This window comes from Aedes albopictus, chromosome 1 (genome assembly GCF_035046485.1).
Source record: "Aedes albopictus strain Foshan chromosome 1, AalbF5, whole genome shotgun sequence".
Taxonomy (NCBI): domain Eukaryota; kingdom Metazoa; phylum Arthropoda; class Insecta; order Diptera; family Culicidae; genus Aedes; species Aedes albopictus.
This window is the reverse complement of record NC_085136.1, coordinates 199048082-199069955: the sequence shown is the minus strand read 5'-3', so window position 1 is coordinate 199069955 and position 21874 is coordinate 199048082. Positions and strand designations below refer to the sequence as shown.

Below are 21874 nucleotides of genomic sequence, written 5' to 3'. Positions count from 1 at the left end.
CGTCAGTAAGGATCCTAGATAGACGAATCCCTCCACCACCTCGAAAGTATCCCCGTCTATCGTAACATTACTACCCAGACGGAACCGGTCGTGTTCGGTTCCGCCTACCAGCATGTACTTTGTTTTTGAGCCATTCACCACCAGTCTGACCTTTGCTGCTTCGCGTTTCAGGTGGGTGTACAGCTCTGCCACCGTTCCAAATGTTCTGGCAATAATGTCCATGTCGTCCGCACACACATTGACCAGATTTTGTGAAAATCGTTCCCCGGCTGTTGAGCCCGGCTCGTCGCATCACACCTTCCAGAGCGATGTTGAAGAGTAGGCATGAGAGTCCATCACCTTTGCCATTTACCATTTGCCGTGCGGTAAAGATCTGGTCCGTTGTCGACCGGCCGTCGATGAAGCCGGCTTGATAACTTCCCACGAACTCATTCGTCTTAGGTGACAGACGACGGAAGATGATCTGGGATAGCACTTTGTAGGCAGCTTTCATAATAGTTCTCACATTCCAAATTGTCGCCTTTCTTGTGAATGGGGCAGATTACCCCTTCCTTCCACTAATCCGGTAGCTGTTCGGTTTCCCAGATCCTGACTATCAGCCGATGCAGGCAGGTGGCCAACATTTCTGGGCCCATCTTGATGAGTTCAGCAGCGATACCATCCTTGCCAGCTGCTTTGTTGGTTTTCAGCTGGTGAATTGCATCCCTAACTTCCCTCAGCGTGGGAGTTGGTTCATTTCCGTCCACCGCTGCATTGGCGTCGCCGTTTCCTCCGTTGCCGTGGGCTGCCGTGCCTACGTTCTCCACGCCGTTCAGATGTTGATCGAAGTACTGCTTCCACCTTTCGATCACCTCACGTCCGTCCGTCAAGAGGCATCTTTATCCCTGCATATTTCAGCTCGCGACACGAAGCCGTTGCGGGATGCGTTGAGCTTCTGATAGAACTTCCGTGTTTCTTGGGAACGACACAGCAGTTCCATTTCTTCACACTCCGCTTCTTCCAGGCGGCGCTTTTTCTCTCGAAAGAAGCGGATCTGCTGTTTCCGCTTCTGTTTATAACGTTCCACGTTCTGTCAAGTCCCTTGCTGCAGCATTACCGTCCTTGCTGCGTTCTCCTCCTCCAAAACGGTTCTGCACTCTTCGTCGAACCATTCGTTCCGTCGATTCCGTTCCACGTACCCGATGGTGCTCTCGGCTGCGTCATTGATGGCTGCTTTCACTGTACTCCAGCAGTCCTTTAGAGGGGCCTCATCGAGCTCGCCCTCGTCTGGTAACGCGGCCTCGAGATTCTGTGCGTATGCTGAGGCGACATCTGGTTGTTTCAGTCTCTCTAGATTGTACCGTGGCGGTCGCCGGCAGAGTTGCTCTCTGTCACTATCAATGGTAGGTAAACCGCCGATTTTGATAGGCTGACTGCGATCCAAGTCAGCGTGTGCTCTGTTGAGTCACCGTCATTTTTCTTTTCCATTCACAACTGGACTGATTGCGATGGCGGGTAGACATCACTGATAGGCCATTTTTAAAATTCATTTAAAAATCAAAATAAACACTTAAAGTGATGAAATTTGAATATGTGGTACAGAATAACAAGTTTTGTATGTTGGTCATTAATTATTTTGGCTAAAATCGCTAAAATATCAGTTCAGTTGCTATGATAGTGCTCTGGAGTGCGGATCAGTATCAAGTCGTTGCCGGTCACTATCGTTATGATATTGATAGGCCTACAGTGATAGTGACGGTGGTGCAAAATCAGTAGTCAACTGACATGACTGATATTTCGCAGCTCTGGTCGCCGGTACCGTACATTGTTGATGACGGAGAGTTTTGGGCGCAGTTTCACCATCACCAGATAGTGGTCGGAGTCGATGTTGGCGCCACGATAGGCTTGACGTCGATAATGTCGGAGAAGTGCCGTCCGTCAATCAGAACGTGGTCGATTTGAGATTCCGTTTGCTGTGGTGATCTTCAGGTGTAACGATAAGGGAAAAAGGTGCTCCGTATGGCCATATTTTTGAAGGCGGCGAAATCAATGAGTCGTAGGCCATTTTCGTTCGTTTGCTGGTGGGCGTTGAACTTACCAATCGACGGTCTGAATTCCTCCTCCTGGCCACCTGAGCGTTTAAATCTCCTATGATGATCTTGACGTCGTGGCTTGGGCAGCGATCGTACTCGCGTTCGAGCTGCGCGTAAAATGCGTCCTTGCCATCATCAGTACTTCCGGAGTGTGGGCTGTGCACGTTTATTATGCTGAAGTTGAAGAATCGGCCCTTGATCCTCAACCTGCACATTCTTTCGTCGATCGGCCACCAACTGATCACGCGCCTCTGCATATAGCTGCATATCACCCATCACGATGCACAGTGGTTCCAGCGCCATATGAGGGCGGCCATAATTATGATTTTATCGAGTTTTGTGATGAAATCGCTAAATTTGATGCATATTTGCATTCCAAATGTGCTTTTGTATTGATTATAAAAATAGGGCTCAATCGAGTGTTTGGCCTTACGGAGCCGAAATTCATTATTTTGCAGTTTTGGTTACCAACTGATTTGGATATACTAATATTAGTTTAGGCGGTCCACGGTAGTCAAAACTGCTCAAGAATAGTAAGAACACATAATTTAATAGATAAAGGGGGTGAAGGTTGGGAAAAGTGTTCTGTGCAATGCAATGCGCAAGGTATTTGATAGTTTTTGAGAAAATTGAAGGTACGACACTTAAGCGACTACCACCAATCTGGTCGCAAACGGTCGCAGCTAAATTCGCCAGTAAATCATTGTTTAAGATTATAGGGATGTTTTATAGAAGAACTTCCGAAGGGGCCGGAAGGGGAAACATTTTTTCCGACTTGTTGAAAATTTTCAGTTTTTTATACTTTGTGGAAAAAGCATCTGATTCAGTCACACTTATTCAAATAAAATGATGAAGAATGGCATCTAAATTTGTGATGAACATCGATTTCAACTATGGAAGAGTCCAATATAATCAACCAAATACATGTCGAATGGATGAGACTTTTTAATAGAGTGATGAATGCATAGGACTGAAATTAGAACAATTCAAATAAAATACCTACTCAAGAACATCTACTTTCATGAGCTCTGCAGAAAAGTTTCGGCATACATTTGATAAAAGTAATGATTGACCCTAGCTATTAAAGCATTAAACTTTATGTTACCGCAATGATATCACAGTTTCAATGAGGTCAAATTTTTGGATTAATGACCTATGGCGGAACCACTGTGCGATGAAAGCTGTTCCCAGCTCGCGTGTGTTGCCGCAGCTCTGGTAGATGGTATGATTACCTCTAAACGTTCGCACCATGGATCCTGCCCAACACACCTCCTGCAGCGCTACGGTGCCAAACCCGCGGACCTTCAGTAGATCGGCGAGTATGCGTTTGCTCCCAATGAAGTTGAGAGATCGGCAGTTCCACGTAACGAGTTTCCAATCGCAAGTCCTTTTTGTTCGCTGGGGTCGTTGCCGTTGGTCTCGGTTCGTATTATTCTCTTGCTGATTTTCCGTTACAATAGTTTTTTTACGGCTGGCTCGTAGGGCCTGACACCAACCCCCTACTTTCCGGAGGACCATAGTGCACAGTTGAGCTCTGGCACTCGGATCAGCCGCCCCTAACATGGGGATCAGACGCTGTTGTGAGCCGCTCCTCCTGGAGACCAGTTGCTCAGGTTTGCCGAAGCAAACCCCCCCCCCCCCCTTCCTTCCCTGTCAGCCTGCGACCAAAGTTCCCACCGGGGTTGATTACCCGATCTTCCCTAAGGTTGCTCACAGTTTCCGGCTGGTACCGCGAGGAGGTAGGGATAGGAGTTGCTGGGCAGAGGCTAATGGATCACAATGGGATCTGAATTGCGCAGCATACCCAGCCTTTACCGTGCCTCAAGTTATTCATACGACATTTTATATGAGCATCGGTGGTTCAGTGGTAGAATGCTCGCCTGCCACGCGGGCGGCCCGGGTTCGATTCCCGGCCGATGCATCGAATATTTTACAGAAGCCCATTTGAAAACCACACTGAATAAGCTATCAATGAAATATTATTGCCCGTTGTGAAGATTTATAGATTCCGACGCAAATAAATGATTAGGCTCATTTTCAGCGTAGGTGCGTTATAAATGTTTGTTTATTATGCAAAACTATCACCAAATGTGTACCTAACAACACAGCGTAAAATATTTACCAGGACGCGGTCTGGTTTTATATCTGTGAGCTCACGCAAGAAAAATCCACGCAACTAATTTTCGCGCAAGAGTCTAAACAGGTGGAATCTCCGCATTAATCAAAGGTTCATAGAAAACACCGGAATGACGAAAAACCGGCGTATGATTGTCATAATTGGGTTCTCTTTAGGGGTTTACGGATTATTTCATAATTGAAATCTCCGCCCAAAAATTAGTCGAAATCCAAAATTTCATAATTTTTTGGAGTTCGGGAAATATTTTTAAAATGCATGTAAAGTTTGTATGAGGAAAAATTTTTGTTCGGGCCGAACTGTCATTTTATCGATTGAACTGTCATTCTATCCACGGAAATTAGAATAATTATATATAACAATTATTGATTTGATAATTTAATCATCAAAACAAAGGTATTGGAGCTCAATAAAATCCCGTTGTACACAGAAAAATGAGCACTTTCGATATGGATATAGAAAAAAAAGCAATATATTATTCATCAAACAACCCAATTACTTAAATAAACAATTGGACATTCTTATTTTCTTTGATTTATGGATCATTTTGAGAAAATGTTCTTTTTTAGTTTTGGAACATTTGCCATTCTCAATTGAGCTTCAAGGTCGTTCATATAAACTACGTAGACTTTTTAAGGGGAGCGGTAGGGGCCAAAGTCTACGCTTCATAAAAATTATCAGATTTTTGTATGGACAAAGGGGAGGCGAGTCTGAGATGGCTAAATTTTGTTCCACGTGGTTTATGAACGCCCATCTCAAATAACCGCCCCAAACCCCCCCCCCCCCCCCCCCCCCCCGGACACTTTAGTCTATACAAGAAATTAGAAATTTGAATGGAGCGCAGACTTAGGCCGTACACCACCCTCCCCATCCACCGAAAAGTCTACGTAGCTTATGAATGGTACCTAAAAGAATTTTCACGAATTTTCGACAGACAACAAAACCAGCGCACCTGAGCTTCTTATTTTAAGCTTATTTATTACAAGTGAGGAAGAACTGCACTATTGTTTGAAGCTTGCTTCTTGAGATTTGTGCGACTGAAGCGGGTTTTCATGACGTTTGTCCTTAAGGCGAAACTGGATCCATTTCCTCACTTTTTGGTTTTTGATTTTTTATAAAACAACGAATTTCAAAATCGGTTTTCGTGGTGGAAAATGTTTTTCGTTTTTGCAGAAACCATTTTTGAATAAAATTTCACAAAAAATGGTTTCTGAAAAAATGGAAAACTTTTTCCACCACAAACAAATTCAGAAGATACCTTGATCCATGCTCTACATCTGCACAAAATACGATTTTGAAAATATTGCTTCGTTATTTAATAAAAAACTCAAAAACCAAAAAAAAAATGAGGAAATGCTTCCAGTTTCGCCTTAATGGACAGCTCCTTATGACAACTGCAAAAAAAGTTCAGAAGGGTTGGAAAAGGCGTAATGTAGTTAGAGTAAATTCTAATTGTCTAATTGTTAAGACAAATTCATTGCAAGTACGCCAATACATTTCAACTAGGTATAAAACTATTATAACTATAATGCTACACATTGTAATGCAATGCGGAAATGGTTCATCATTTTTTATCAAACAAACATTTGTACGCATAGCGGATGTAAACTCCCTTTAGTCATATCAAGTGCATCATCCATTACTACCGCATTCATATCCTTTCGGCACTTGACATTTTTTAGACTATCCTTTCCCATTTCATGTTCGAATCGTCATTCACTTTCTTCAGCGCTGCACGTTGTAGGTTGCATCTTTCACTGATAGTTTTGTTTAGTCAAGCCATCGTATAAACAGACAAAAATTTATGTTCCTTTCTGTACCCAACGGAACCGACATGCCGTGCAGCTTCGCCGTTACAGCTCAGTGCAGTCAGTCCATAAACAAATCATTATGATACGATACATAGCACGCTTCTGAAAAAGAAAATAGGAAATATAACACTTTTTCGTGTGTGGATTTATTTTTCTATCTACTCATGTTCTGTATCATTTCCACACCTTGTGTATGTACTTCACACAGGCGCTCATGTGATACCCTTGGAGGAGGAAGGCTACTGGGGATCACCGTGCAGTTCCAGCGAATCCCTCGAGCACCGAGATGAGTATTCTCCCGGCCAGACTGTCCTATCGTCACAATCGGGACCAGAGGGATCGTCCCCGTATGGCAGCAGTCAGTATCATCACCATCACCACCACAGTCAGCAAGTTTACTGTCCCGTCGAGTATGAGAAATCAAGTAAGTGTAAACGTCAAATTGATTCAGCCAGTGTGTCTTCAGATAGTTTTGCTACAGTTTTTGCTGGAGTCACTCATTTTCAAAATAATGGGTTTAAAATCTTAATTTTAACTCGACTCCTAATGTGTTACCTTCGATTAGCTTAGTTTAAGAGTGTTTAAAATGATTTTTTTAATGCTTGGCGAATTTCTTTTAGAAGCTTTCCTTAGTATATGTGCCACTTTTAGCTCAACAACTCATAGCACCGTATGTTGCAAACGTTAATAAACCAAGATGCTGCATTGGGGTCTCCAGTTAGCCTATGGATCGCCAATCTGGAGATGGCGGGTTCGACCGTTCCGGTCGGGAAAATTTTCTCGACTTTTTGGGTATAGTGTATCACTGTACTTGCCACACAATGTACAAACTCATGCAATGGCAGGCAAAGAAAGCTCTTCAATTAATAACTGTGGAAGTACTCTAGAACACTAAGTTGAAGAGAGGCATGCCAAGTCCCAGTGGGGACGTAGAGCCAAGTAGCAGAAGAAGAAGCTGCATGGTCCCATAAACTACGTTCAAAACTCTACATCAACAATGTAGGTGAGGCTGGAGAGACTTGGGGAGATCCATTTTCTCAATTTGCCTTTAACTTTAAGAAAACTTGAAACTAAATCCGATTTTCACACAGAACGGCAGGTAAAAATCTATTGCAAGTTTATATACAACAGAAGAACTTAAAATTATTAAAGTTTTCAAAACTGGGTTTTCTAGAGGCATGCCTTGTTATGTATTTTACAAAAATGGGTGACATTTGATCGGTTTTGGTACTCACCACTCTACTCCTTCGGCGTAGGCCCACACGGTTACGCACGGTTGCAATAGCCCTCCCTACCGTGGGGCCGGATTCTCGCAGCGGGGCTGTTCGGAGATGTCCGTTGATCCGGAATGGCATCGGAATCGTTCCAGCGGCTCTGCTAGGCATAGGCAATTGTAAGCGTCTCCTCTCATTGGCAATATCGGCACGGCCCAGAACGAGACCGGAGTGAAATTCAGACGATAAGTATCATTGGCATCATCAAATCCTTATTGACATGGTCATGCTCCCTACCCCTATGGATTACTGCACGAATTTATACCACCGACGAACCGACGTGACCGACGTGTTTTGTCCTGGTTTTATGCGAGCATGTGAAAAAGCTAGTTGTTCTAAATTAGTTTTATGTGGTAGTTTTTTACTTTGCACCTTTGGCATTCCATAAAACTATCATATAACTTCTGCCATAAACATCGTCATTTAAAGACTTGCAAGTGGTCATGAATTGGTTTTATCACTAACTAGCTGTCCCGGCAAACTTTGTCTTGCCAAGCTGTGGTGGTTTGACAGCTGTTGAGGACATCGCAGCAACGCACTCTAGATTGATTTTATTTCAATCATGCCAAATTTGTACCCGGGTTATGAAAAATCAGTATTTTTTACATTCTTTATACTTCTTGAATGGTTTTCGTAATTTTTAATACTTATAAACACAGCCACCATGAATACGAATCGAACCGTGCAAGAGTCATGCTGATCGGTTCACCCGTTTGTGAGTTTTGTTGCCTCAAAGAAACTTTGAACTCATTTTTATATATATATAGATTATATGCCATTTCAATAAAACTTGCATTTGCGGTTGTTGTCGAAGAGATTTCTTTTTGTAAACAAATAAACAAAACTGTGAGACAACGCTTTGAACCAACAAAAGATTTCGTGGCCGTATCATAGACCAAGAAATGCAGTGATAAGACCGTTAGTTCTATCATAAGCTCAGTTATGACCAGCTTAGGAGGGTTAGCCCTATGGGAGAAATCATCAGGAACGCAGAGTTTTATCAGAAATATATGTCGCCTAGCCGGGATAATTTATGTAAATACAGAAAAATCATTACTCAATTTTATGATTTCACGTACAGCTTAAGATCAAATTAAACCATACAACACGTTTCTGTCATTTTATTTTGTCAGAAAAATTACATATTGTCTTTTGAACTCCGCTGTGTTGAAAAAACCTTTTTTGCACCCAATTCCACGGAGTGGCGCACTTAGTTTTTGTCATTATCACTGTCACATTCATCACAAATTTTCCGTGGCATGTCTCCTGACACGTGTTAAATAGGAAAACAAAGCTGACTTCTAGATCTGCATCTTTCCAATTGATGGCTGGATAAACAACCAAGCATAATTTATTCTGACGATCGAACATTGAGAGTGAAAAATAATCAGAACAAATATTTGACAAGTCAGAAGAAGGTTTTATTTAGAAGTTTGTACTGGGGATACGATAACCCGAATACAACCCGAAATCCTAAGCCGGATTGCATACGAAGTCCTGTAGACCCTAATAAGACTGGGCCAACTAGCCAGGACGTGGGCTAGTCGGCATCAATAGTTTTATGTTTGGGGTTTTTGAATCGCTAAAAAACTTTGATAAAATTAAAATTGTTACTTGGGAGTGGCGATCCAAAACTGCACCCCCCCCCCCTCCTAATTTAACGGTCGACCAGCGAAGCGAGCGATCGCTTCTGTCAAATCAGCGTAGCCGCGAACCGTTTCCTATATGAACACACGGGGGTTTGGTATCGAGCTATCAAATCATCGCGAGCCGTTATAGAGGTGGCGATAGTGTTCGGCTATTTTTCATCATGGCGTCGTGGGCAACAAATTTTAATTTATTTGTTCTAGCTGTCACGTCGGTTCGTCGGTGTTTATACTGCCATCACGGTGTTGGCCCGCTCAAACGTGTGAGCGTAAGCCAGCATAAATTCGTGCAGTGAACTATGACCTAGTTAAGCTTATGAGTGCAGCAAAGGATTGAATACAATGTGTAATACAATAAACCGGGCACAACCACAGTTGGCGATTTTCACGAAATCGGTCAGTTTGATGGCTTTGTTTGAAACAACGATGACAGAGCTGTATACCCGCCCGAAACGTGAAGCAGCAACTTTTGGGTTAGTGGTGAACTAATCGAAAACGAAGTAGGTACATGCTGATAGGTCTTTGCCGACGCCGCGACAGCAACGCTAGCGGGACTTCCTCTCCGTGGCCACTTAATCGCTGTAAGGGTCGATCTCGACCGCAGGGCACCGGTATGACCTACGAAGCCGACTCCGAGCCCCTGGACCACCTCTTGTACCGCATCTGAACTAGCCATTCTCCGAGTCCACGCGCCACCTCCTCTGTAGCTCCCAGACGATATGGGTGATAGCCGTTGAAACGGCGTTCCAGCTAACCTCATACCTACACATCCTCTGGACCAAATTGTCCGCAGTTGTGTCCTCCGCGCATGTGGCAAGCATGCGGTCACGCAATGTGCGAAAACGCGGGCACACGAACAAAACATGTTCCGCCGTTTCCTCTAAACCACTGCACTCCTCATTCGGGAGAATCCGCATGCCCGAAATGGTGTAGATACTGCCGGAAGCAACCATGACCTGAAAGGACCTGTGGCATATGTACCCTCGGTATCAACCTATGGGTTCCCCTTCCTTCGGTGGAACTGTCCCACGCGCACTGCCATTTAACCATAGAGGCCATCCTGGCAGTCCTGCGTATGCCTCTTGTGCCGCGCATTTCGAAGCACTCCATGTTCTCACTGATGAGGATGCCGATAGGCACCATACCAGTAATGACGCAAAGAGCGTCGTGTGACACACCAGCTGGCACTATTAAACGCATTCCTGACATCCAGAGTCACTACCGCACAGAAACGAATTCCCCTTCTCTTAGGCTCGAGTGCTTTCTCGGCGGTTTTTGTAACCGACAAGATCGCGTCTACGGTGGATCCCCCCTTCCTGAAGCCGCACTGGTTACTCGAAAGACCATTTTCGCCCTCGGTGAACCACAAAATTCTATTGAGGATGATCTTTTCGAGCACCTTCCCCGCCATGTCTATCAAGCATATTGGGCTATGGCTATATGCCGACGGGTCTCCGGGTGGTTTTCCCGCCTTTGGCAATAGAAACAGGCTCTGCCTCTTCCAAGCTTCTGGGAAAACTCCCTCGTCCAGGCATTTCTGCATAACAGACCTGAACATTTCAGGAGCCTCTGCAATAGCTACTTTTAAGGCCAGGTTCGAAACTCCATCCGGACCTGGGGCCTTACCTACGCTAAGAAACTTTGCTATCCCCGCAAGTTCCACATCGGTGACCCTCTCCTCATCGCCAGCCCCAGTCCCCGGCTGTCATACGGAAGGAGGCCCTCCAACATCTCTGGAGATTGCTCTGTAGGAGCTATTACACCTCTCGTCTTGGCCATAACGATCCTGTAGGCGTCACCCCACGGGTTCGTATTGACACTCTGACAGAGATCCTCAAAGCAGGCCTTTTTGCTTGCTCTTATGTCGGTCTTCGCCTAGTCATAGTCGCATCACACGCACGTGAGAGCAGCGCTACCAGCTCGTCGCCGTCTAAACCAAGAAAGTTTCGCTAAATACCCCTTCGTCGAAGTATGATGTCTTCCACCAGCGAGGGCTTGGCCTTGTCCTAGCCACCTCTTCTTCTATCCGCTGTCTGCTGTTGTTGTAGTCGATATTGTAGCGAACCGCCAGGTGGTCGCTGTGAGTGTAGCTATCGTCTACCCTCCAGTTCAAACTACTTGTTAAGCCAGGACTACAAAAGTTCACGTCAATAATTGTCCGTTTCGACAATAGGTACTCTTGGTACCGACATTAGCCAAATCGACATCTAAGATGGCCAGTGTTTCTAGCAGGATCTGACCCGTTGGTTCGTGAAACGGCTTCCCCATTCCACGGCCCAGGCATTAAAGTCACCGCTATTACCAACGGCCTTCACCCTGTTATCACGGTCGTTATGCGGTACAGCATTTGCGTGAACTGCTCGATCGGCCACCGCGGAGGCGCATAACAGCTACAGAAGAAGACCCCGTTTACTTTGGCGATCACGAAGCCCTCATAGGTTGTAGACACCAACTCCTGGACGGGGTATTTAACCGTCGTCCATATCGCCACCATATTTCTGGACCCATCCGCGACCCAGTTGCCGTTGCCGGCGGGTACTCGGTATGGGTCCGCTATGATGGCGATATCCGTCTCCCACTCAGAAACCTGCTGAGCCGCGTCACAGTGGTTCAGGTTCAGCTGCGTTACCTGCACTGTGATTTGTTCACTGCGGCTTTCTTGAAGGTCGGGCACCTTGGACCACCCGTCGGATGTCTGTTCGCGGATTTCCCGGTACAGATCATACAGATGGGTGGACTCGTGCAGCTTTCGGCCTTATGAACTTCAGCGCCGCATCGCCTACACAGTTTGCGTCTGTCAGGGCCTTTGCAGTCCCTGGACTTATGTCCTGGTTCCAGACACCTAAAACAAACCTCTGGAGGCTTTTTTTTTTTTTTTTTTTAATAGTGAAAGTAGTTTTATTTGTCAATTCATTAGGAGCTATTTACAAAATTTAAAATTCTAGTTCTAAGTGGAAGTTCAAAGCATTAACATCAATCACATTGTAACACTCATTTACAAAGACGATGTATTGAAAAAATATTCTAAGAATCTTCACTCGTTTTGTTCTGTTCATACCTGTTAGAACAGGGCGCACGAGATCCTCGAACGTGAGCCGTCTCCATCCATCCATTACGCCTGCCAATCTTCGCTGAAGGACCGCCCAAGCCGGGCCGACGCGAGCGCAGTCGCAGAATTTGTGTTGAAGCGTTTCGACATGGTTGCCACAGTGCGTGCAGTTATCGTCAGCTACTCGTTGCATTGCAAACAGCAGCTTCCGGTGCTCGATCTTCCCATTCACGAGCAGGTATAATTTTGATCGTTCCGCGGAGGACAGTTGTCTACTGTGAACGTTTCGCCACACGCGTAACCAGTCGGTCGCCGGATTGTTGCGTTCCATCTTTGGTGCCTCTGTTTGTTCTACAAAGAACTGGTGTATTCGACCGGCGGAGGGGTTTTCTTGGACTTGGAGGGGAATTTGGGATAATTTCGAAAGGATTAATTTTATATCAGGATTATCTATTGGAGTTGCAGGGCGGGGATTTGCATGGAAGAGAAGGGATTTATAATAGGGAAGGGAATCGATCTCTTGGAGATGTCTATTGATTGCCAGGGATGGGCACTTCAAGGCCGGCAAGTGCAAGTTTAATCCTCCGCGTTCTTTGCTGCGCGCCAACTGCATCATTGGTACGCGAGCGACGATTCCTCTCCATAAAAACGTGCCCATCGTTGCCGTGATTTTTGCCGTGTGTATGCAAAAGGGTGGTAGCACCGACGAGAGGTACCAGAGTTTCGAAGTGCCGAACGTATTCAGCATTATCACCTTCTGCTGCAGTGTCAAGGTACGCAGGGATTGCAGCCACATTTGCTGCGCAAATTTCCCCACTAACGCATTCCAGTTGAGAGTTGTCATCAGTCTGATCGAGTTTGCGAAGACAACACCCAGTATTTTAACTGTGTTGGCTGTCTGAAGCCAGTGGGTGGTGATTCGGTTCCCTTCGCAAAACCCAACGTCGATGGCAATCGTCTTCCGCAGATTTAATTTCGCACCGGCGATAATCTCGAAACGGTGAAACAGCCCATTCAGTGCTTCAATTTGTGCCGCCGACGTCACGACGACGCTGATGTCATCAGCATACGCTACGAGAAGATCGTTACCGCACGCTTGTTCGAGGCGTTGCACCAGGGGGTGGAGGTACAGCACAAAGAGGTGCATGGACAACGGGTCCCCTTGCCGAACCGAGCGTTTAATTTCGAACGGACGAGATAGATGTCCGTTGATGAGTAGCCGAGAAGTTGATCGGCTGGCGATCCGAGAGAGGAGAGTGACTAGTTCTTCGTTGAAGCCGAGCGAGCACATGGTTTGGAAAAGAAACGAGTGCCTGACCCGATCGAATGCGTTCTCCAAATCGAAGCTAATGAGCTTCCCGGCGCGACGTTGATGACGGAGACTGGCTATTCGATCTTTTATTGCGAGAGTTGCCTGGAAGATATTACGGTCGGTGTTGGAGCATTTCTGTCCATCGCTCAGCACGTGGTGGGCTCTCATCACACTCTCCAACCGAGTTTTAAGAATGCGTGAGAGCAGTTTGTAGTCACTGTTGAGCAGCGAGATGGGTCGGTACGACCGGGCTGTGTTGTCGCCTCCCTTCTTCTTCACCAGCACGATGATGCCCTCCACAAAGGAGGGGGGAAGATTGCCGCCAAGTGCTTCATTGAGTAGGAGATTCAACTCACGATGGATGACATCGAACATTCGGAGGTAAAACTCTCGTGGGATACCATCGCTGCCCGGGGATTTCCTAGGGGCACTTGCTCTTATTGCAGACAATATCTCTTCCGTAGTGATCTCGTTCGTACAGGCTTCGTTGGCTGGATCGTCGGGGGGGATTACTCGCTCGCACGCAAAATCGTCGCCGTCGTCGTTGTTGTCCACTGCCTCGTCCGTGTAGAGGTTCGAGAAAAATTCAAACAGATTTGCCTCGATTGCTTGTGGTTGGTCGACGATTTGGTTTTCTCCCGTCCGTAGCTGCGTGATGTTTGCCCTTTTGCGTCGCCTTTCCCCCAGCTGGAAGATCGAAATCGGTTCTCCAGCTACATATGTTTCGTTGATGCGCATAAACATGTGCGAAAAGTTCCTTTGCAACGCCAGCATTTCGCCTTTCAGCCGGTTGATCGTGGGAAGCATTTCGGGATGCTGATAGTAGCCGTCGTACGCTAGCCGTAACTCAGCATAAAGGCGCTGATGTTGGTCGTGGAATTCCTCGAAAACGGCTCGAGATTTCCACTTAAAGAAGCTCTTTATTTTCGGCTTAACGTACGTGAGCCACCACTCCATCCACGATGTGTAGTTCCTGCGCTGGCGGGTCCAGTATTGCCATTTGTACTGGAAATCCGCAACATTCTCTTCGGTCAACAGGTGTGGCCGCAATGACCAGAAGCCGCGCCCAGGCTCATGGCCGAGCTGGGGGAGGCAGAGTCGTACCGTCAACGCTTTATGGTCTGTGAAACAGCAGACGTGCGTGTGGGCCGATCGGAGATTCTGTCGCAAGCCAGTGCTGACATAAATTCGATCAAGGCGGGACTGTGCGTTGCGGCAGACATAAGTAAAGCCAGCATCTCGCGGGCACAACTTCTCCCACACATCATGCAGCTGTAGCTGTTGAACAGCTGTTTTGAGAGAAGGGCTTGTATTTGGGCTGGACGAGTCGCATTCGCGCAGAACGCAATTGAAATCGCCAGCGAGGATGACGTGCGCGGTGCGGTGACGTAGGTAGTACGCGAGAGTTCCATTAAAGAAATTCTCTCGTGCAGCTCGCAGCGCCGAGCCGGAGGGAGCGTACACGTTACAGATGGTCGTGTCTTGCACTCTCAGTGCAAGCAGTCGGCTATCCAGACTCTTCTCGACGTGAGAGACTTGGATGTGTTCTTTGACCGCAACCGCCGTTCCTCTTCTCGTGTGGTCTACATTAGTGTATACGACAAAGCCAGGCAAGGAGAGCTGGTCGTTTTCCACTTCTTGTAGACACACAATATCGAGCGATTGGTTACTGATGAAGCTTCGTAGGGCGTTCAATTTCGTGGGGTTGGTTATCGTGCCGATGTTGATGGATGCGATGTTGTACGACGTGAGAGCCATTTATGACAGATTATCCTCGCCCTGTTCGTCGTCAGCATCTTCTCGGCGCGGCTTTTTGCCGGGAGGACGGCCTCGCGTGCTTCGCCTGCTGCTCGTTGAAGCAGAGGAGTCATCGGTTTCGTTTCCGTTACCGTTGTCGCTTTTGCTCTGCGATCGCATCGTATGTGTCGGCTTTTTGAAGCAGTCAACCAGTGCCACAATGGCTTTTTGGGACTCTTCGGGCCGTGTTGTTCTCTCCGATGACGAGGAATGCGCGCGTTGAGATGACGGGCGGGAAAAAGTCGTTAGATCAACGCTTGTTGACAGACTTTCCGATCGTGCAGCCGAGGTAGTCGGTTCGGTCTGACTCGTGGGATTCGGTAACGCAGGGAAATTGTCCAAGGACGATGGTGGTGGAGCGGGTGGTTTCGAGCCGATCGGTTTTGAGATCGGCGGCTTCGCACCAGCTGATTTTGTCGGTGGTGGTCGTGATCCAGCTTGCTTCGCTACGTTAGCGTAGCTCTTCTGTACCAGCAATTTCTTGTTTTGCACACAAGATATGCCAGTGTGCGCCTGCTCTTTGCAGTGTTTGCAAGACTGCAACTGCCCCTTGTACAGGATGAACGCCTGCTGCCCATCGATGTTGACCCACGAGTCAATATTTCGGCGTACCAGCATACGGGCCGACCATATGCCGAGTGGTATACCGGCAAACTCGTAGCCATCTCCCCACGTTAATTCGCGAATCGATATCACTTCGCCGAAACGGGACAAAAACTCGACGATCTTCTCTTCAGACACGTTTTCGGGCAAGTCGTGAACCTTCACTTCCACACTACCATCTTCCATGGTTATACGAAGCTTGTGCTTCTTACCATTGAGTTCCACTTCATGGCGGCCGTCATGTTCGTCCACAATTTTTTGTGCGAGCATCAGGTCGTTGACCTTGACGAACGCACATTGTTCACCCTTGTGGCACTGTAGTCTTGCAACTTCTTCTTTCTTCAGCCCGAGCACTGAACGGCAAAAACCGTGCACCTTTTCGAAAGAAGGCTTCACAGGGAAACACGAATAGTCTATTCGAAAGGTGTTTTCTCGCCTCATCGCGAAACACTCCAGCGCGTGTCGCGGCACGGCGAAAGAAAAGGAAAAAAGCACCGAAACTAGACGCTTGACTTTTGATGAGCGCAATCGATAGAAAACGTCCGCGCGTCTCAGAAGCTGAGCGATAACTGAGGCTCGTGGAATGTCAGGTGACATACAGGGGATACTCAAAATAACTGGGACAGGCAAAATTTTTACTTTTCAAAAAATGTTCAACTCGCTGTAACTTTTCGAAAAGGGCATCGAATATTCTCAAATTTTTACTGTAAGCTCATCAACTAGTTGTGTATTAGTGGTCAAAAATTTGGGAAGGATCGGGCTATTCTATACAAAGTTATAAAGGTTCTAGAAAAAGGTATAATTATCCGATAGCCAATTTTGAGCTGCTATATCTTCGGATTCAATGAACCGAATGCAATGAAATTTTAATCATTTATGACTTCAATAATGAACTTTGAAAAACAGTTGACTTAATTTGAAATTATTAATAAGAAAAAAAAAAGTTATGGCGATTTCATTTATTCCATGTTTTTTCAGTAAATTTATCTATTTTTCATATGCATCCCGTTACTTTTTCAATTTAATGAAGACAATTTGGTTGCTTTTCTTTGAAGCATAAATATATTCAATTCAATTAGAGGGAATTTAAATGAACTATAATTACTATTTCGAATTTTGAAACGATGATAAAGTTTTGGAAAAATTTGGTGTTATATTAGAAAAATAATCTAATCGAAATAATTTTTTTTCGTGTGAAGAATTTTAAATTAAGTAAAATGTTTTTAATAGCTCATTATATGAGTCATAAATGATCAAAATTTCATTGCATTCGGTTCATTGAATCCGAAGATATAGCAGCTCAAAATTGGCTATCGGAAAATCATATCTTTTTCTAGAACCTTTATAACTTTGTGTAGAATGGCCCGATCCTTCCCAAATTTTGACCACTGATACACAACAAGTTGATGAACTTACAGTAAAAATTTGAGAATATTTGATGCCCTTTTCGAAAAGTTACAGCTAGCTGAACATTTTTTGAAAAGTGAAAAATTTTACTTGTCCCAGTTATTTTGAGTATCCCCTGTACGCACCAGCCCACCTTTATATTCCCTACTTTACCGGATTTCTTAACGTCCGCCACAGGTGGCTGAACCAAAACTATCTGTGTCCCTGCTTGCCCCTTCCGTAGCCTATCGGTTGCGGCAGCCACCTGCACATCGCACTGTTGCCGCAGTGCCGTGACGAGCTCTTCCACTTTGGTGATCCCGTTCAGAGTCTCCTCATGTGTAAGAGCCCTCACCATTGGCGTAAATAGGGGGTGGCCAGGGGGGGCCTGGCCCCCTCCAGAATAATCCATTCGGGATAAAAAATCGCGCAATTCAGGCGAAAAGTATCTTTCTAGTATGAAAAATCTATATCGACATGGCCTTGGCCCCCCCTAGAGCTATGACCTAGTTACGCTTATGGCCCTCACCTGTGCTCCATCACCAAGGACCGCTTCTGCCAGCCTCTTGTAGGCGGCGCCCTTGTAATCGTTCTCGCGCTTCAGCTCCAGGATCATTTCGCCCGTACGAGTACGTCTAATACTGCGTACGTCGGCTCCCAGACCCTCAAGCTTGGCGTCGCTTCTCATCGCCTTCAAAGACGTCCGAGTACTTGGACTGTTCCGTCTTGATGACGAGCGCGTTGCCTTTCTCGCGCTTGGCACGTACTCTCCTACGCCTTGGCTTGGCGTCCTGTACTTTGTTACGATATATGGGGATCGACTGTGATTGTGGTTATGTTACGGGGATTTTCGGCTTCCAGTCTTCGCGGGATTCTGGGGTAATACGCACCACTTAAGGAAGATGCGTCCAAATGCATATAAAAAGGCAATAATTTATTAGTTTAATGCATGCATTCATTGCATATACTTTCATTCTAAGAGAGACCAACTAGAATTTCAGCCTTAATACAGTTCAGCTCTTGAAAATAACGTTTTTTGTAAAGACTAACATTACGGCTTCGTATGTTTATGCGGGGCAGTATGCACCCTTGCTCGGGGTAAAATGCACTACAACAATGGGGCAGGATGCACTCAAACAAAGGGGCAAGACGCACCACAACATTGAGGCAAGATGCACCGTCGAGTTTAGAAATCTTTTTACTTCTTAGGCAAAATGCATGTTTTACAAGGTTTTAAGACAAACAATAGCTCAATTTTGTTTGCGATTACTTACAGAGCACTCAAATATATTATTACAGCTTGTTTTCTATAGGTGCGTTATGCCCCAACCAATGGAGTGCATATTGCCCCAATCAATAGCAAAAAATAAAATAGTTTAAAACATATAATTTACGTAGATTACTGTTTAAGTTATTTTTCCTATGCTTAGCATTGCCCTCAATGAACTGAATAAACACAACAGCATTAGATGTTTGGTCGGTTTTCACCATCAAATCATTCGACAAACGATCGGAAAAATTACATCAGAATCGTGCTTTTCAATTTTATTCATTTTTCTCACTAATTACGTAACGCAGATATGTAAAATTTTCCAGATGCTCATTTATTAAGACGTTCTATTAGACTGATAAGGTTTCAAAGCTCTAAAACCGATAATCCCTGAAAAACAAAGGGGGTGCGTTTTGCCTCGACAGTGCGTACCCGGGTAGAGCTTAATGGCAAAAGAATGGCAAATTTTACCATTAAAACAGAATGTTTGAATGGCAAAATGTGTTATTTGTTTGTTTGAAATAAGAGTTAAAATAACAAAAATAATAACAAAATTTTGGTAGCAGAAAAACTTAAGAATAACTTATTTTGCCATTGTAATAACAAAGTAATGGTAAATCATGCGGATTAAATTGAAGAACAAAATAAGTTATTATTGAGATATTGATAACAAAATAAGACCCAAATTAACTGTTATCGGTGAATAACAAAATATGACATTCTTGAGTTATTGATAACAGAATAAGAACAAATTTAGCTGTTTATGTGGCGGTCAAAATAATGGTAGGTTTAGTTGTTCAAATTCAATTTTAAAATAATGGTAGATTCAGTTATTATTTCAAAGTAGCAGAAGAAAGGTAAAATGAGCTATTTCTTTTTTTTTTTCTTCAATAAAATTTAAGTTCATCAATCAATGTAAAAACAGTTTTATTTTATGGAAAAATCAAAACTTAAAACGAAAGAATCCGGATTTGTTTACTTTTGCGAGATACGTCGAATTGAAAAGTTATGCTTGAAATATATAATATAATAGTTAATGGTATATATCTATATATATAAAAATGTAGTGGCATACGTGGGACCGCGCATAACTTGCGAACGGAGGGTCCGATTTGGGTCGTCTTAGTTTTGTTCTGTTAGATTTCACCCAAGGAAGGTTTATGAGCCATAAAACATGGACAAACCGAGAATTTTTGAAAATCCATTCTCCATACATTTTGAACGGATACTTGGACTTGGCTAAAGACTTGAAACGTCAAAAAACGCAGTAGGCAAGACAAAGTTTGCAACGTCAAAAAACGCAGTAGGCAAGACAAAGTTTGCCGGGGACAGCTAGTTAAGAGTAAAATATGTTATGGTGCCAACTGTTTATAAATAATTTCTCACAATATCAAAATAAAGGCAAATTTAGCTAGGAATGTAAATTATGTTATTATTTTGGTATTTTATACAATTCATTATAAAAGGTGCTAAATTGCAAGTTTTACCATGATAGTAATTTTTGTTATTGATGTTTTATTTAGCATTATTCATGAATAACATATCAATGACAAGATTTGCTATTATTGTATGTTTTGCTATTGATTTGCCATTTTAAGTTTTTCATAATAACAGAAGAATGGCAATACGAAATATTATGTCAAAACCAGTTATTATTTTGTCTTTTGTTTGCCATTAGCCTCTACCCGGGTATTACCCCAGATGCCCCTAATCATAAACGGATTTATGCTCTACACCTGACGTTTCGACTACATGTATTGAGCCTTTTTCGAAGGATAGATAATCACTCCGTTCAATCGTGAGTTAGAATGTGTTGAACATAATCGCACTTCATCCATTCAGTGGTTGAGTTCGATCGTTGGCGCATTTTTCAAATCTACCGGTTCACTTAGGGTAATTGTTCCCATCGTTGTGGTAGTACCCAGACAACCAGTCATCGTATAAGCTGTTGCATAAGATGATAAAGTGGAGGCCATATGCGTACGTGTCTCCATTTAGGCGCATGTAAAATGTACGCATATCGCCTCCACTTTAACATCTTATACAACATCTTATACGATGACTGGTTGACTGGGTACCTAATGTTGCGGTAGTGGCAATTGAGCACTTTTTCGACTGAAATGTTATCGAAAGGTATTTTTGATGTATGGTGCCTAAATTATGACATTGTACCATTTGTTTGCTTAAGATTTGCCCAAAAACCGATTTAAAAAGAAATATTTTTCTTAATGTGTTTGCTGATGTGTTCCTATTGTTGCGGTAGTGTTCCTAATGTTGCGGTATCCCATATGACTTCAATGGGATACCGCAACAATAGGAACAAATACCGCAACATTAGGAACACAATGTTCTTTCAGATAAATAGGAATAAAATGCTCATAACAGCATCAAAGTGGCAATATTTCGTTATTTTTCCGTAGATTAAGGATGAATTTTATTATTTTCAATTCAATCGATGTATAAAGTTTGCTTGGGGCGATACAATTGTGGTTTAAACATGAACCCAGTGCTTAACTCCTCCATGATCGTATCAATTACCCTATTGGGTTTCGTTTTACCTCCTGCACGCTGCTCTTGCCGGTCACTTTCGCGCCAATTTCGGACGCTTTTCATTCAGCCGTTCTTTTTTTCCCGGAAAATCAGGATTACCCAACCGAAATTGATGAAGAAATTTTCAATGGAATTCCAGAAAAAATAGCCGGTCTCCAAAAGTAATACAAAAATCATTTCCAAAGAAATTTCTGAATAGCAATTCTTGAAGAAATTTCCGTAAAAAACGAAACTGCATAAAAATTGCTAAAGTATGTACCGTCAAATGGGGTAACTTGCAACACTTTTCGACTTTGAAACAATATCATTCAAAATCTAAACATTTCAAACATACTGTAAAGCATCGTGTACACTAATTATCACGAGTACAATACTATGCAGAACTTTATTTACTAAAATACGTTGCCACCTAATCAGGAAGAGCGAAATACATGCTTGTTGCAAGTTAGCCCATCTGTCTGAGTCCTTCAAATATGAAATATACATGGATATCATGACTTAGTACTAGTTAAAAAGTGTCAACAATGCTTAATCTAATTTATTGAAAAGGTAAAGTGAGTAATCTTTAGGTAATTTTTAGTTTAAAATGGTATTGGCTACTTCAGCTAAAATAATATGAATAATCAAATTCATCTTTATAAATATCAAATCTGTCAATTGGGGCATTCTATTGAAATAATTTACTCCATCTAGGTTCAGAATAGATGTTGTAGATTATTTTCGAACGTTCATAAACTCAATTAAACTTTCATCGAGGTGAAACGTAAAATTTCAAAATATGAAAGTCCCTAACAATGTTTGAAAGTCACGTACAAAAGAAAAGGTAATATTGAGTCGACATTTGAAAATGAGCATGTTACGTAATTAATCAATGACCCATTTCGATTATTTCTATCCAAAATATCGAAATGAAAATAAATTATAGAAAGTTTTGTTAATTTCAACTGTTGCAAGTTACCCCATAGTGGTT

General features: G+C 43.8%; 1 protein-coding gene and 1 non-coding gene across 2 annotated transcripts in view; both read left to right on the top strand.

Moving 5' to 3' along the window:
* Positions 1-21874, top strand: part of LOC109432189 (heart- and neural crest derivatives-expressed protein 2) — a 49688-nt gene that overhangs the window by 7015 nt on the left and 20799 nt on the right. Inside the window, exon 3 of the mRNA XM_062857773.1 lies at positions 6113-6441. Coding sequence (XP_062713757.1) covers positions 6113-6441 — 329 coding nt within the window. The remainder of the gene's footprint in view (positions 1-6112; positions 6442-21874) is intronic.
* Trnag-gcc (transfer RNA glycine (anticodon GCC)) lies at positions 3923-3993 on the top strand. The gene has a single exon. It is a non-coding gene; the product is annotated as a tRNA-Gly (tRNA).